At 37.6% G+C, this 15,921-nt stretch overlaps 1 protein-coding gene across 1 annotated transcript in view; it reads left to right on the top strand.

Moving 5' to 3' along the window:
- HHIP (hedgehog interacting protein) overlaps window positions 1-15,413 on the top strand; it is a 75,085-nt gene extending 59,672 nt beyond the window's left edge. Inside the window, exons 12-13 of the mRNA XM_009101343.4 lie at window positions 5,638-5,786; window positions 8,176-15,413. Of these exons, the coding sequence (XP_009099591.3) occupies window positions 5,638-5,786; window positions 8,176-8,369 (343 nt within the window). The 3' untranslated portion in view covers window positions 8,370-15,413. The remainder of the gene's footprint in view (window positions 1-5,637; window positions 5,787-8,175) is intronic.
- Window positions 15,414-15,921: the final 508 nt, after the last annotated feature.

Here is a 15,921-nt window from a genome sequence, read left to right as displayed (position 1 = left end):
GACCAGGATGGCTCTCTGAAAACAGCAGGTGATTTTTATGAAGGAGGGCATAGCCTGAGCAAGTGTTCCTGCACACAGAAGAAGATTTCCTCTTCCTCTCCTCGTAACACCTTATAGATCTGGATTTCAATGTGTTTCATATCAACAGCCGGAATAGCTGCTTCCCGTCGGACTGAAACTTGAACTTGATTCAAACCATCTCACTCCTCTTTCATGCCCCTCCAGAGTATATAATTCCACTTATCATCCTTTCCATCATCACCTTCCGGGATTTCCGCTGTCGGAGAGCATTTCCAAACAGGCTGATTTCAGACACCAAGGGACAGTATCTAGGTCATACCTCATTTTGACGCTGTTCAGGCTCTTTAGAAAACCATTAGTGATTTGATTTTTTAACGTGAGTCAGGACTGTTTGGTGGCATGACAGAAGAAAAGCATTTATGAAAGTGAAGCTCTGTTTGAGCCTTCAATTCCTGTGGAAATGAAAACACACAGTTTCAGACTCATCTGCATCAAGATACCCAGTTCTGATGGTTATAGATAAACTCCAAAGCTCCTACTGGAAGCTCTCTGTAGAAGGAGCCAATTTTGTTGGTGAATGGCCTCACCAACCCAGGTGGGCCATATGATTTCTTTCTGTTCAGAAAGTTACTATCCCTTAAGTCATCTGAGGGAATGGAAAGCCAGAATTAATGTCTAATTATGTTTAGTTTAGCCAGAGCATGCAAAATTCTTATCTCATTTACCTACCCACATGCAGTAACTATTCCCACAAGAGACACTAAAGAGAAAGTAGAGCTTTTCACAAATGCCAGTTTAGAGAGTTTCACTTTACAGAAGTACTTCACAAAAACTCCTTTGTAACCACGATGGAAAAACCTAAGGATTTTTTTCAATCACATCACAGCTCACTGACTGTAAAAGTTTTTGTTTTGGTTTTATATTTTTTCCCCTTTTCTTAAAGTCTTTCTAGCTTTGGCTATTAAGGAGTTCTCACTTTTTATCACTTTATAAGGAAAAAAACAGCTCAGTTTATCTTTTGCTTATTTTCTGGAGCCTGCAGGAAGCCTCTGCCATCCTAAAGAAAGTCACACATAATAGAGCAGCTTTAGCCCAGTAAGCCAGTCGTTCCCAATTCATCAGTCAAAGTGTTATGCAAGTGGCCCCCTAAATTGATAAATTCCCACAGTGCCTGTTGACCCAGCTGCCAAGTGCTCATGCAGCAGGTGTTGTTTTCATGACCACCCTGACAGTAATACAAACTGTTTAGCAGTTGCATTGACCTCTTAGCTATTAACATTGATACAGGCTTCGCTAGGGACTAGTTTTCAAACATGACAGAATTTCTTAAGACTAGAGGTCATGAACAAGTATACCATATAAGAATAAATATAAGAATGCTGCTGAGTTTAAATCTTAAAAGCCATGAGTTTTTCCACATCATTCCCTTGTAGTAAATCTGGAGTCAAGTAACGAGCTTTTGGCATCTCTCCCAGGACTAAAGGTATACTTTTTAATTTTAGAAGCTGTACCTGAAGAGATGCTATATTTATTCTATGACAAGCAGTAAATTTAGGTTATGACAAGGAGTGAAACAATTTTTTTTTCTTGACATTTTCCCTTATAAAGGAAAAAACCTCAACAACTGATGCACAAATGTTGGTGATATACTTAAGTATCATTCTAATACCTAAACTTATGTGCAGGTAATTGAATTATAACATTCCATCTATTTTATATCAAGATTTCTGCAGCAGTGTCTCCTGTTTGAAATCTGAACGTCCAGGAATTTTGTCTGCCTTTTTTTTTTTCCTTCACTTTAGTAGGGAAGTAGAGATTTGTGATATTGTGTCAAAAGCCTGGTGGAGGAATTGTTTTCTGTTCAGTACCTTTATTTTACTGCAGAGTTTGGCCCTCCATTTGCATTGATTTATGCACATTTGAGTAACAGCACATACAGCAACTAACTCACTCTGTGTGTTCAGTGGAGCTGCGAAAGGAGATGCGCTAAAGAAAGCATGAAGTCCTTAGCTATGCCAGAATGAGTTTTAATCTATTAAAGCGTGTTGGACTTTTATATGCCTCTAAACAGTAGAGGCAGCTTTCTTCTACTAGCTATGGTAAGGCAGCAAAAATTATTTTACACATTGCACAGTCAAGAATTCCCGGCTCACTGCACACGTCAGCAAAGGGATTCAGCAAGGCCCCAGCCCCCAGTACAATTTTTCCTCCATGTCCCATACATTTAGAGTTGTTATACAGTTTCATGAAAGCCTGTTTTAACAAGCAAGATATACTGTACTGTACTGTATATATGAACAGCTCTTTAAGATAACTAGAATTGTACAGACCATATAAATAGTCATTATCAGCTACATATTTGGCTGACTTTCTGCGGACCAAATAGTGCTTACTGTAAGAGTAATCAAGCTGTACCCTTTAGAGTTTTATAGATTGAGGGATACAAGGAAAAAAATTCTCTCCAGCCTGGAGTGTGGCTCCATCTATTCCCCTCCATTTTCCACGTCAGGAGACACAGTGAAGCACTGGTTATATAAACAAAATCATGGTCCTGTCTAAGTGCAGGAGAGATCAAGTCCCAACAGTCAGTTTCAGGACTTGCGTTATCTTTGTGAGACTCACTTCAACTTGTGCTCAGCCTGAACATTTCCAGCCCTTCCAAGCCCTAAGAATGCAAAGTGTGAGCGCTGTGGGGCAGAGGCTTTCTCTTGACACGCGTTGGTCCCAGAGCAGTGCTCGAATCCTGAGAAAGAAGTGTGGCTTTTCCCAGCGCACAGCTCAGGGAAACCAGCGATTCTCGCACGCGAGGATTCCGCTGCAGCTGCATTTGTATTCCTCTTCTCCTAAGGCACCTTGCCAACCAGAATTTTTTCCATCTTTGTTTCTACTCCACCCCACCATTAATAAATATTATCCACGGCTGATGAGTGCAAGTTCTTGATTGATGGTAGAATAAAAGGCAAGGTTATATTCACAAGTACCAAGAGTGGTAGAAAACTTTAAATCATAAAAGTGACCAGCCATGCTCAGCTGGATACAAAGAAGGGTGACTTCTGCCTTCCTAATTGCATTCGAAAAGAACCATGCATTATAGCACTATCATAAACAAATACTTCACATCTATTATTAAAATAAATCATTACCTTCCCAAATAAAATACCTTTGTGACTTAAGAGTTCATTCTTTGCTAAAGATATGCCACTGGAGCTCTTTTCCAAGAGATGCTCCAGGACCCTGAGGTTATGTTTCCTGCTAAACTCTGTACTATAATTCTGCTTTAGCAAGAGAAAGAAAAGCCTCCCATTTAAAGTAACTTGAAATAAATGAGCTTTAAGGAGTGACAGGTAAAGAATGTTGCATCCTGTGCAGTTGTCTATACAGAAATAATTTCAAATGTAGATTTTTCTTCCAGATGTAGGAATTAGAAGATAGATCTTTTTACCTTAAATCTGAACAAGTCTCCACTGAAAATCATATTATTTTCTAGAACCATTCCCAAAACAGCATTGTATGTGAACATTGCTTATAATTTTTTAAGCATAGGAGCTTTCTTAACCAGAACATATGTAATACACTCATTGCTCATTACAGAACTGGAATTCCTTACAGGTCAAAAAATAATGCATTCTATTTAAAAGACAGCTGTGGAAATATGTAAACAGTAAAACTGAAAGGGTTTCAAATATGCTGCACCAAAGGTGTCAAAACATGTTTCAAAGCCCTTAAATAATACAGGTCCTTCAGTCTGATTCTCAGAAATGCTTTGGAAATCAGGACTTGGTGCTGTGCTAAAGAAGCACCTACACATTCTTTCTGTCCTTAACATCTTTGGGGAACCAGTACTTGTGTGTGGATGTTTAAATAATCATGGAAGTAATTAAGACTGAGCAGAGAAAGTGCTATGCTGAAACAAACCAGTGGGCCTGTACTCTATTACTCTGTTTCAAGAAAAAATGCAAGAAATCCTGTAGTGAACCATTAACAAGATGCATGTCAAAATGGGAGGGGGAAATGTGAGCCCAGTCAGCTGGTGAGGGACTTAGGTATGAAGGCTTATTTTTTAAAAAATTAGTTTTAGCCTACCTAATATTACTCTGAATGGCACCATTGCGCACAGAAATATCTATTTAAAATCCTAGTGGAACATGGGCTTCAGATATCTTCTGATATCTTAGTAGTCACAAGTTCAGCTAGTTAATTTTATTTTCTTTAGCTTAATTTTTTTCCTTGATGTTTCTTCTGATGTTGAAATGGGAGATAAACAAGAATGCCAATTTTTTTCCCACTTTTTCTTCAGTCACCATTTTCTACACCTCCATCATACCCATTCTTTCTCAGACCCCAAAAGCTATCCTTTCCTCTGCACAGGACTATCAGTCTAGGAATTTAATATGTGACAGAGTAATCAGTGCACATGCTGCTATTCCAGCTATTTGCACATAATTGGGATGTTAATGATGTCAGTATAATGAACAATTCCTATTCTATTCTATTCTATCCTATTCTATTCATCTCATCGAATTTTGTTTTGGTTTGTTTGGATTCTAGCTGGACACTTAGCCAAGGTTTGTCTAAGCTCTTCACTAAATTCGAATCTTTTTCCTGCTCATTTCAAGCTTGGTATGTATGGCAGTAGTTAAGATGATTTCCTAGGGAATGAGTAATTTTGTATTTGTCGCTAATTACCTTAATTTTCCATGATGCTCCTATTCAATTACTTGATTAGATCACTTGGGACATTCTTTTCCAAACTTGTACCTGTGCAACCAAACCTACAGCAGAGACAAAACATGGTACCTCTACTGGGAACCTGTAGCCTTTGGATGGTCCTATCATCCTAACCAAAACACCCAGTATCAGAAATATTTTAAATCATCTGAACTAGAATTTCCTTTGTGCATACATTCCACAGAATCACCTGATGGGTGAGTTTGGAAGGCACCTCTGGAGGGCACCTGGTCCAACCCCCCTGCTCAAACAGGGACACCCACAGCCAATTTCCCACACAATTTCTGAGTATCTCCAGTGATGGAGACTCCACAACTCTCTGGGCAACCTGTGCTAGTGCTTGGTGTCTCTCGGAGTGAAAAAGTCTTTTCTGATGTTCAGATGCTGAAATAATCATCCAAATATCATTCTATGGAAATATGGAAATAAAAAGCTGAATTCGCAGACAGAGGAAATACTTCTGAAAAATTATTACACATCACAATGCCATGAAACTTGTTCAGTTTACTCTTCCCCCTTTCTTAGGGGAAATCTAGATCAGATAGAAATGAAAAGAACCCACCATCGCTGCCTGCGACAAGCTGGCAGCTTTATGAAGATAAACCTTCAGCAAGCTGGTTTTGGCAGGTTCATGCTTCAAGAATTCTCAAGGAATATTGCTTAATCTTGTGGAAGATCTCTGAAGGCAGTTACATAAAACAATAGCAAATTGTACTGTATTTTCCTGTAACATAACATTTTCCTTCTTCTTCTAAGGGAAAAAAGAAATCTCATTATTTTTCCCACTGATAATACTACAGCAGAGAATCAGGCCTTTAATTTAAAAATCAAAATTTTTCTTCTTGATCCCAACTTTTAACTCTGTTTGGTTTGTATGTTTTTTTTCAGGCCTTTAGTCCCTGAAGAATGCAAAAGAACAGCTCAGCCTGCACAGATACTGACATCTGAATGCTCAAGGCACTGTCGGAATGGGCACTGCACTCCCACAGGAAAATGCTGCTGTAATCAAGGCTGGGAAGGAGAGTTCTGCAGAACTGGTTTGTATACAGATTCACAGCAACAAGTGAAAAAAGCAGTGACATGTCATAATTGGCATTTAATTATTTGCACAGAGAAATTTTCAGTATATGTTGAGCAATATATTGGCCTTCAGTTGTAAGACAACCTTAGAAAATACTGTTTTCATGAGCTGCAGGAGAACAATAAGTCTTTAGATAAATGCAACTGCTAAAACATCTAATGCATTGGGAGCCAGTGCAGAATGCAATTGATAGCATAAACATGACAACAGTATTCTTGTTTTTTCCAACAAGATTTTCAAATGAAAGGAGATGCAGTCACTACATGTCCTGTGTTTGGACATTCACCTTCCACTTCCAGTATTATCACTGTCAGTGTCAAAGAGAGGTGACTTGTCAGGAAAGATGGTAAAGAAGAACTGCAGGTCTCCATTGCATCTTTTGCACTTCTCTAATTTAATGCATATTTTTTAGTTTTGGTTCATTCCTGCTCTTGGTCCTACCAAATAAAATGGCTCCAGTTTGTTGAAGAGAATTCTCTGTACAACGTATCACAAACCAGCAAATAATCAACGTTATTGTGATCCATAATTCCAGTGCTTTCATCAGGTCCTATCTTGTTGCTTTAGCTTTTAAAAGTCACTTGGAAAAGTGACTGTGAGTGACCTGAGATGATGGGTGTGCCAGCCAAGGCATGAGGTGAATGAGCCTAGAGTGTCACAACGGTGCCATCACTGTCTCAGAGGCTGTTGTTCTGTCTGAGCTGTGTCATTTTGGCCAGTGCAGCTGTTCCAGAGCCAGCCTGGGTACCAGGAGATGTTATTACAAAGATTTTATTCCTCAGCATCAGCAGAGTCCCCTAGCAGGGTGTATTGGGTCAGCAAGTTTCACCAGATGAGAGATTAATACAAAGAGATGTAAATATTGTGGCAGTAGAACTCAAAGAGATAGCAAGGATTAAAGGAAGACAAGGATCCCACAATGGATCATGGATAATTCAGGTTGGAAGGGCACTTAGGAGAGCCCTGGTGATGCAGGGTCAGCTATGAAGTCCTTATAGGCTGGAATGTAAATTTCAGCAACCTCCAGGTTTTTAGTGATGAGCAGAAGTGACTTTGGAATTAAATTAAATACCACTAATAAAGTATCTTACTGGCAAAGATTCATGAGCTGACCATCTGCAACCCAGCAATGAAGGCAGGTTAGAGAAATGGATGAGCTAATCTGGCCAAATACCCCAACTTCAATTGTTCTCACTTTCCAGGGCTGTCCTGCTTTTAGAGAATGAGGCCCATTCTACAGCCTTGGTCCAAGTAGAACTTAAAAGTAAAAAATGCCTCCACCATGAACATAAATGGGTCTTGAATAACCTGTTTGGTTTTAAAAATCACAGCTTTATGATAGATGATTTGTTGGACATGATGATCAAGAAAATATGTAGACTAAGGATCTTCCTTCCCTGTATCCCACACGACAATTAATAGGGATGGTCTAAGTTGAACCTCAAGCTACTATTCTAGTTTAAATAAAAAAATTTACCTTACAAGGTGCGAGTTTCCTTTTCATGTAGTTAAGAAACTCTTGGATAGAATCAAGAACCTGCATTTCTATAGTGTAGTATAAATATCCATAAATCCATATCAAAGTTCATATGGCAATAGATAACATTAAGCAGCATAACACCTGCAGAGAAAGAAAGATATGTTATATACATTATATATATCACAGTTCTGTGACTACCCCAGAAGAAAATACTTCCACAACTAAAGTTATGGATTATTAATTTTGCTAACACTGGCTACAATTTAAAATAGGAGCTATATTTGAAAGATTGAAGCAAGCTGATTAACCTAGAATTCCATAGATAAATCATCAGGCATCTGCTAAAGAGAGGGGAAAACTTTGAAACTTATATAACTGATAAAAATAGTTGAAAAAAACACCCTGGCTCTTTTTTCTCCAACTGGAATTCAATTTTAGTGCCAGCATTAAGTGATTCAAGAGCCAAAGGAGTGCACTGGGGACACTGCTCAGGTGTAGTGTGCTTTGCTAAGGCACGTGTGTAGAGCAGAACTCTTGAGTATACAAAGGAGTTTGCCTGAGATTGCTAAATGAAACCTAAATATGGGAATTGGACATTTAATTAAAAATCTGTTGTTTGAGTTTATCAGTCTTTCCCAGGTAACATTCTCACAGACATACAAAATTACTTCCTCCCCCTAATATTCTAAAACTTTAGAAAATATGCTTTCAACACTCCTAATATTTCATCCTTTCTATGCTGTTTTTAATTTATATGCTTTACCACTAGAAGGTTAGAAAAGCTCTAAATGAGCGTGTAGTGTATCTTTTTTTTGTTTGTGATGATCTAAACAAATTAGAAAATTGCTGTTTTTTTCACCCACAGCAAAATGTGACCCAGCCTGTCGACATGGAGGTGTCTGTGTAAGGCCCAATAAATGCTTATGTAAAAAAGGCTATCTCGGCCCCCAGTGTGAGCAAGTGGACAGAAACATCCGAAGAGTGACAAGGGCAGGTATTCTGGATCAGATCCTAGACATGACATCCTATTTGCTGGATCTAACCAGCTACATTGTATAGTTTCTGGGACTATTTGGAAACTCCACTTTCAACGGGCATTTGTTTTGAATCCTGTCGTTCTTAAAAGACTGTTATCCTGCAGCCAACACCGGTGATTTGATTTACTTTATTAATTTAAGTGTAATATCCACCAATGTGCAGAAAAATCCCCCGTATGTGTGGAAATATTCCTGCACGTCTCCACAGGCATCCCGATATCCAATATGTGCACACATACACACGCAGCCGCTACCACAAATACGGTTTTGCAGAGAGTGGAATCTTTTTTAATATTTATTTCTTCATGAGAAATAGTTTACGAAGCAATTCCACTGTAAAACACATTTTCGTCAAAGGACTTTCCTGATGTCTTAATGGATTCTTTGACATCCCAGAAATCTCATTCCTGTACCTATCTGATTATAGCAGTGAGAAAGCAGTTTCCAAACATCGCTGGATAAACTGCTGGACTTAATAAAATCCAGTTGTAACAGTTTCTAAGGTAAACTGAACTCCATCATGAGACAATATTTCAGAACTGCTTAATGCATTCCTATCTAGGCAATTCATTGTAAGACTGTAACCTTCACTTTCATCAATGTAACTCTATTACAGAATGTTATTTCTTTATCTAGCATAGATGCAAAAATCTGGTTATCGCAGCTTAATATCAAGATTGTTTCAAGTGTTTAATAATTAAATTATATTCGCATATTTCAAAACCAGTCATCCTAGAAGGTCTGCTTTTTATCATATATTTTATTTAACGATGGGCACTGGGTTCATGTTACATATTTATATTATTTTATTTTATTTTTATAATATAGACATCACCTAGATGAGACAGCTTTACCATGTCCTGTAAAATACTAAAGTTACATTTTTCACCAAGGTAATTGGAAAGACTGGGAAAGAGAGAGCAAACACACACACATTTCAATGTGTTGTGGCTCTAATCTAGAAATGTACCCTTGTGTCAACCTGTGTTCATTTCCACCAGATGGGGAAAAAAAAGCAAATGCCCACCAACCATAATAAAATAGAATATGTTTTTCAAGTGTCCATAAGGTGATTTTCACTGTGGCAGGACAGAGGTGATACACAGGCAGACTCTGCCCATGCCACACTGAAAGGGGCGTCCCGGGGCGAGAGCTCGCATGAGCACAGGCTGCCTGTGCACGGTGTCACTTCGACAAAACCTACAGCAGCTCTTGCCTAATGTGGTTCTAAGTGATCCTTGGAGAGCCAACAGAAAATCAAGTCTTTGTAAATGCATCAATAAATGTGGTGTACGTGCTGTAGTCAGGTTTTGTAAAGTATTAATTAATTAGATGTATCTGCAGAACTGGCGCTCTCTTATCCCCAGCTCTACTGGCAATTTCTTTGTTCACTGCTTACCAACTATCAGGTTTCCTTTGCACTACCTGCAAACTACCTACTGCAGCTTTTACAAAATCTTGCCTAAGAAATGAAAGCAGAGCAGCCCCAGTGTGCACATCCTGTGGCCCTTAGAAGCAGCAGCTGCTCATGCATCAAAGATTGACAACACTTTAGCCAAACAGATCTAAAAGACTTTCCCCATGTTACATTCCAGTAGTAAAATCATCTCTCCAGGGCATCAGCATGCAACAAATTTTCCTTTATAGAAATTTGTCAGTGTTCATTTGGTGAGTATTACATCTGAAATTACAGCATAACCGATACTTGCATTTCTGTGTCTCACACATTCCAGCTCTGAGGAACAGACAATTACATTTGCCTTCCATATATGTTTGCCTGGGTTTCAAGTGACCTCATGCCAAATGGAAATTGGTTGAGAAATCTTGGTTAAGTGCTCAGAGAACAATGGTCTGCATTAAAAAGTGCATGCATAATTTTGCACAATGTAGATTCAACTGACAGTCCATTGAAAGACATCTTGGGATTAAATGAGCATGAAGACCAAATTGCCCTCTCACCCCAGAAAAGGGTGGTCCCTTATAGTCACACGAACACTTCATTGGCTAAGCAGTGTGACCAATCGTAAAATGAACCCTGTGGTAGCATCTGTAGGTTAATAGCAGCTCTTTGTCTCCGCTGCTTTCTGCCTTTAGTCTTTTCCCTGAATTCCATCACAAAAAGTTCTACAATTAAAAAATGTCTTGACAACCATTTTTGTAAATTGACCTTAGCATCTAATCTTTCCTTATTCAACATGGGTGACAAAAATGTGAACTTCTCATGAATGAGCCAGCTGTCTAAATCTGTCACATAGCACGGTTTTATTACACTCTTCGTAGTCAGCAAGGCAAGAAAGTCGCTGAAGGATTTTAGCAATGTTTAAATATCTGACAGAGATAACATCTTTAACACTTTCTTCAATGAAATATATTTTAAAATAAACCCAACTTTAACTCTACTGTGACATGTTGTTTTCAACAACCAGCTGGGGAGATGTGATAGCTCTTTTCTCACTGCTTAGTGCCTTAAAAAATACCACAGATGGCACCTAAATTGGAGGTTCACAATAATATATACATGCCACAGTCATGCAAAGAACAGAAAACAATGGTCTTGGAGTTTTGATCTTAATAATAATGAAAATTTAGTTTACTAGTGAAATCCAAAAATAAAAATCCAGTAAGAAGTAAGAATTAAATCCAGGCCTCATTCAACAGCAAAAACTCACATCAACCGTGCTGCACCCAGAAAACCGCTTTCAAATTTAAGCAAAATTTACGCAAAATTCTTTAGTTTGTTTTATTAAAAAAAAAAAAATCTGCTCTGAGTAATTCCATAAAAACTTCAAAATTAGGAATTAACCTAGGTGAAGGTTTAAAGGAAAGGGGAGATATTTTGTGAAACTGTCTTGATTCATTTTTAAATAATCTTTTATATTGTGTGAAAGCAGGCATCTGCATTAAGCCCACATGTTCATAGGAAGTCCCAGTGGAAAAGTATTCTCATAAAAAAAAAAAAAACAGAAAGAAAAAAAAATCCTAGCTGCTTATTTATCAAAAGAAATTATACTATTAAAAAGAGTGAGCAAACCCCAGGCCTAGCCACCCAAGATGCTGATATAAAAAGGGCAACTGCAGTAATTGCCCTGAGAATTGGCATACAAAAAAAAAAAAAAAAAAAAAAAAGGTCTGTAGAAAGCCTGTTGCCAGTTAGGTCATTCTGCAGCCATTCTCACACAGCCTCCAAGAGTGTCCCAGAATAAAACTGAGCTTATAAATGAAACTAGATAAATGAGGCAATTAGATAAGGGCCTCCAGAAGGGATTTTATGTATGTGTTCAAGTTGTCCCTGTCTCAGTGTCTCTCTCTCCTAATCTTTTATTCCATTCATTTCTTCCTTTATTCGGAGATACTGCCTCTCTGTTCCCAACACATTGCACATCTCAAGCATTCTTTCAGCCTTTCTGCTGCTGAAGGAGAACAAACCTACCTGTTGCAAGAAACATGACTCTGCCTGATCCCTGCTAGTGTTAAACCACTGCTTTATTATTTTAGGACAGAAAACTCTCCTTTTACATGCTGCTGATCAGAAAGAAGGCATATTACTGGAATATAAGGAAAAACATATTTACTCCATAGATAAATGGGAAGACAAAAAGATGTTATGCAAAAGCAGCTCCAAATCATTTCACTCCATTTCAGAAAAAACAGTAAACTCATTTTTCTACTGAGCCCCATAAGAAATACTAACTCAAAGCCTCCCCCTCTGGGAATAAATTTCTTCTGTTAACAGACAGGGACTCAGATCCAAACCCTTTTTACCTTTAAATCCTCACACATTATTCTATTTCATGCAAATGAATTGTAAGTTAGGTATAAATAAGAATATAAATTCTGTATGAAGTGACAAGACACCTCTGTTTATCTCCTTCTTTCACTCACTGGTCCACAATTTTTTTTGCAGCTTCTTCCTTTCTAGACCCACAGCAAACATCAGCAATCCCTGGTTGCAGCAGGTGCTTATTAATTTTGAAAGTCCCTGACAGATGTGCATCAACATCTTCCCAGCAGGCTGAGGCTTTTATCTTTTGGTCATTCCACAGAATGTTGCTATTTTATAGTGACTTCTAGCACTGTGTCTTAGCTGGGCACTTGCAGTCCAGGAGTACCAGCCTTACATAGAACAAACACAAACAGACTGGAGCTGGAGGAAGGCAGAAATCACTTCAGTCACTGTGCTTATCACAAATTTACCCACTGCAATCCAGTGATCAGATGCCTTAACTGAAAACCAGAATGATATCCCCAGCATGATGAAATGTAGCTTTTAAGTACACATTTTCTCTAATTTGGCTTGAGAAACAAGGACCTTTTCCTGTAAAATTATGCAAAATGGAGATGCTGAAAATATCAACAAGTAATTCCACAGGTGTAAAGTTGCACTATGGTGAAAATGAGTTTTCATACATCTAATTCTAATTGCATCCATGAAAAAGGCATTTATAAGATGAGATTGCATCCATGAAATAGGCATTTATAAGATTAGTTCTACATGGAAAAAAACAAGTCCAAGGACAGCCTGTTCTGCTACTTTCTCCTTAATCATGTAAATTCTTAAAAGATACTAATGCATTTTAATTTACTATCCTTTAGATTGTATAAAGTGATCTGTGTATCACTTTAATTAGGAATTTTGCCATTTTGATCTTCTGTTTAATTTAAAAGGTGTCCTTTCTCTTGGAAAAAAACAGAAAGAAGCCAAGTGGTAAATAAAAACTAATTCTTTTCATTTTGCAATATTAAAAAAAGTGAAATGCAACATACTCATAAAAAATACAGCCAACCTTTTAAATTTAATTCAAATTTGCAGAAAATTTGTGCCAAATAATCTGGGTTCTGGCTACAAAACCCTGATAAATAAAGATTTCCCTAAGTAGTTTCAGGACAAAATGTTTCAGAAACACTGAAAAAAAAAATTAAGGCTGTTTTACTGAAAAGTTTGTTGTTTTCAACAACAGAATAATTCAGTGAAATAAGGCACGTACCTTTTGGGATATAGGTGTGAAACAGCAGAAGCCACCTGAAAGCTTAGTACAGGATTACTTTAATCTTTGAGGGCGTGACTGCAAGCCCATTGATGTCAACTGATAATCTCCTATTGACTTCATTAGTTATAGGATTAAGTCCTTAAAAGATATCCACTTAGCTGGCAGAAGATCTTAACTTCAGACATCAGTGCTCACATGACCTCTCCATGTCTGCATCTGCAGCATTAGACCAATGTTTTGTGGAATAAGAGTGCAGCCCCAGCCCTGCAGAAAGCCCTACAGAGCTTTCCAGTCCTGGGTTTCATTATAGGTGTTAGCAGCATTTACTTAAAATCTGGATTTTTAAATGTCCAGCCATCAGCTGATGTGGAAGCTGAGAGTCTCCTGCTTCTCTGAGCTCTCAGTACTGAGAAAGCATCATCTAGTGATCATTCTATGCTACAGACATTCACAAACATTTAATATTCTGTCCTATATGCAAATAATTTGTGTCTTTGCCTATTCTCTACTGCACACAGACAGGCTTCCATAAATGAAATTGTCAGACATTCTTGCACAGACAGCAAGCTGCATTACTGGAGAAGAGATTTACTTCCACTGTAAAACACAACTTTCCATCTATTACACACTACCAAGAGGGTCTGATGTATCATATAGTAAAGGTTCTCCTATGGTCTACGAGATTTTCTTATTTATTTTCATTGTGTGATGAAGTAAAAAATATTTTAAGTGAAAAACTGCTTAAATTCCCAGGAAATTTCAGAAAGGCAACATCAGCTAAAGCAGGTGAATATACACAATGGCTGTGCTCACAGTATTCTTGGACAGAAGGCAGAGAGAGTTGGCTGCTTTGGAGACAGGGTTGGGGTTTTTTTATGTAGGATACATTTTACAGTAGGACAAAAGGGTGTTTTGCATCACAAAGCAGTAACAAACAAGCCCATTTTCTGAATTTTCCTAGGAGGAGCTGCTAAAAAGAAAATGTTCTAGGCAGTCAAAACTGGTGTGCAGAATGACCTTAATTCATATCAAGACATACTGAGACCAGAAACCACCTGGTATTGTCTCCAGATGCAGCTTGTAGTGGTCTCCATTAGTACCAGGAGCAGTAACCCTACCCTGTGAATTATCCAGAAATGCTATTAGCTGTCCCCCACAAAATATACTGCAGAATTAAAACTTCAATTCCCTTTTGAGAACAATTAGATTGTAATGGGAGCCAAGCAGAAAAGGAAATAACAAACTTCTGTCACTTGAGAACATTACTGTAGTGGCATTCCCCTGTTCAGCTAGCTTTATTTCATAGTAGCTGTCAGGTACTGTATGTACATTTGAAATGTGGAAAAATAGCTTAGAAAATATCACTCCAAGTAGGTTTAAGCATCTTCTGTAAACTGAATTATACTACTAAGCAAATACAGGCACCGATCTAGCTGGGAGCACACAAGTAATTTTAAGCATATGAACCTCACTGAAGTCATGTGCTTAACATTATTAATATAATTGTTTTCTTGGTTTGAGACCTTACAAGTCTTTGCAAGTCTACCTACACAGTCTCTTTATGCATTATGTGCATTTCTTTTTAGGGAGACAGCAGGACTGAAGTTCCCAACAAGAAAATTCAGTTGCTGTCTGTTACAAATTCTGTATAACCTGAAATAATTGCATCTTTGTGCCTCCACTTCCCATCCAAAAATTAGTGAAATCAATCCTTGTAAAAGCGCTTTGAGCTCTTCAAATGAAAAGTGCTATAAAAACTACAAATTATTATTATATTATTGAACACCATGTATGTATACACACTATTATGTAATATATAATATATGTATAATGCATATAAATTCTAACAAATGTATTTGTGTAATATCTGAGAAATGGAGCAGTTGTATCTGGAAGTGATAAATACATAGAGTTGGATTTATTGTTAATCTGTGGATTTAATGATTTTTTTAGACAAAAGGATGTTTAAGTGTATAATTGCTTTTCTTAATTTAATATATTTATGTAAATGCATGCCTGAAGTTCTGATTAGATAGTTATTCTGTGTCCCTTAAGCTAATAAAATATATTAAACTTTATCTTACTGTATAAGGTACACCTGCTGCTTTAATTATTTTTTTATTTTAATATTTTTATGACTAAATGCATAATTTAAGGTTCATGAAATTTTAATTTTAATCAACTCTTTGATCTTTGCAGTAAAAGAGAAACGCCAGCCTTTTATATATTCTTTGAAATGTACACTAGTTTTATTTATATAAATTCTAAGATGCTTTCATAAAATTTGACTGAACACTGCTATTATTTTTGGAATGGGAAGTTTGGAATGGTGTTTCCTGGACAGAAAATGAAGACACCCATGTTGAAAAGATACCTGTTGCATGGCAAGCACTATGTGAGTAGACATGCAGCTGGAGCAAGGGGACAGGCTTTGGAAGTACAGATACCTTGGAGAATTACTTCAGCAACAGAGGGAGAAACACTGGGGTCATGTTTTTGTTCTTTATTTAGCATCTTCAGAGGAGCATCAAATCAACATGTGTTAAATTCAGAGGTACCATTTCCAGTGGTTTAAATGAGTGCCAT

This window comes from Serinus canaria, chromosome 4 (genome assembly GCF_022539315.1).
Source record: "Serinus canaria isolate serCan28SL12 chromosome 4, serCan2020, whole genome shotgun sequence".
Taxonomy (NCBI): Eukaryota; Metazoa; Chordata; class Aves; order Passeriformes; family Fringillidae; genus Serinus; species Serinus canaria.
The sequence above is the reverse complement of the archived record's forward strand: the minus strand, read 5'-3'. Positions and strand labels throughout refer to the sequence as shown.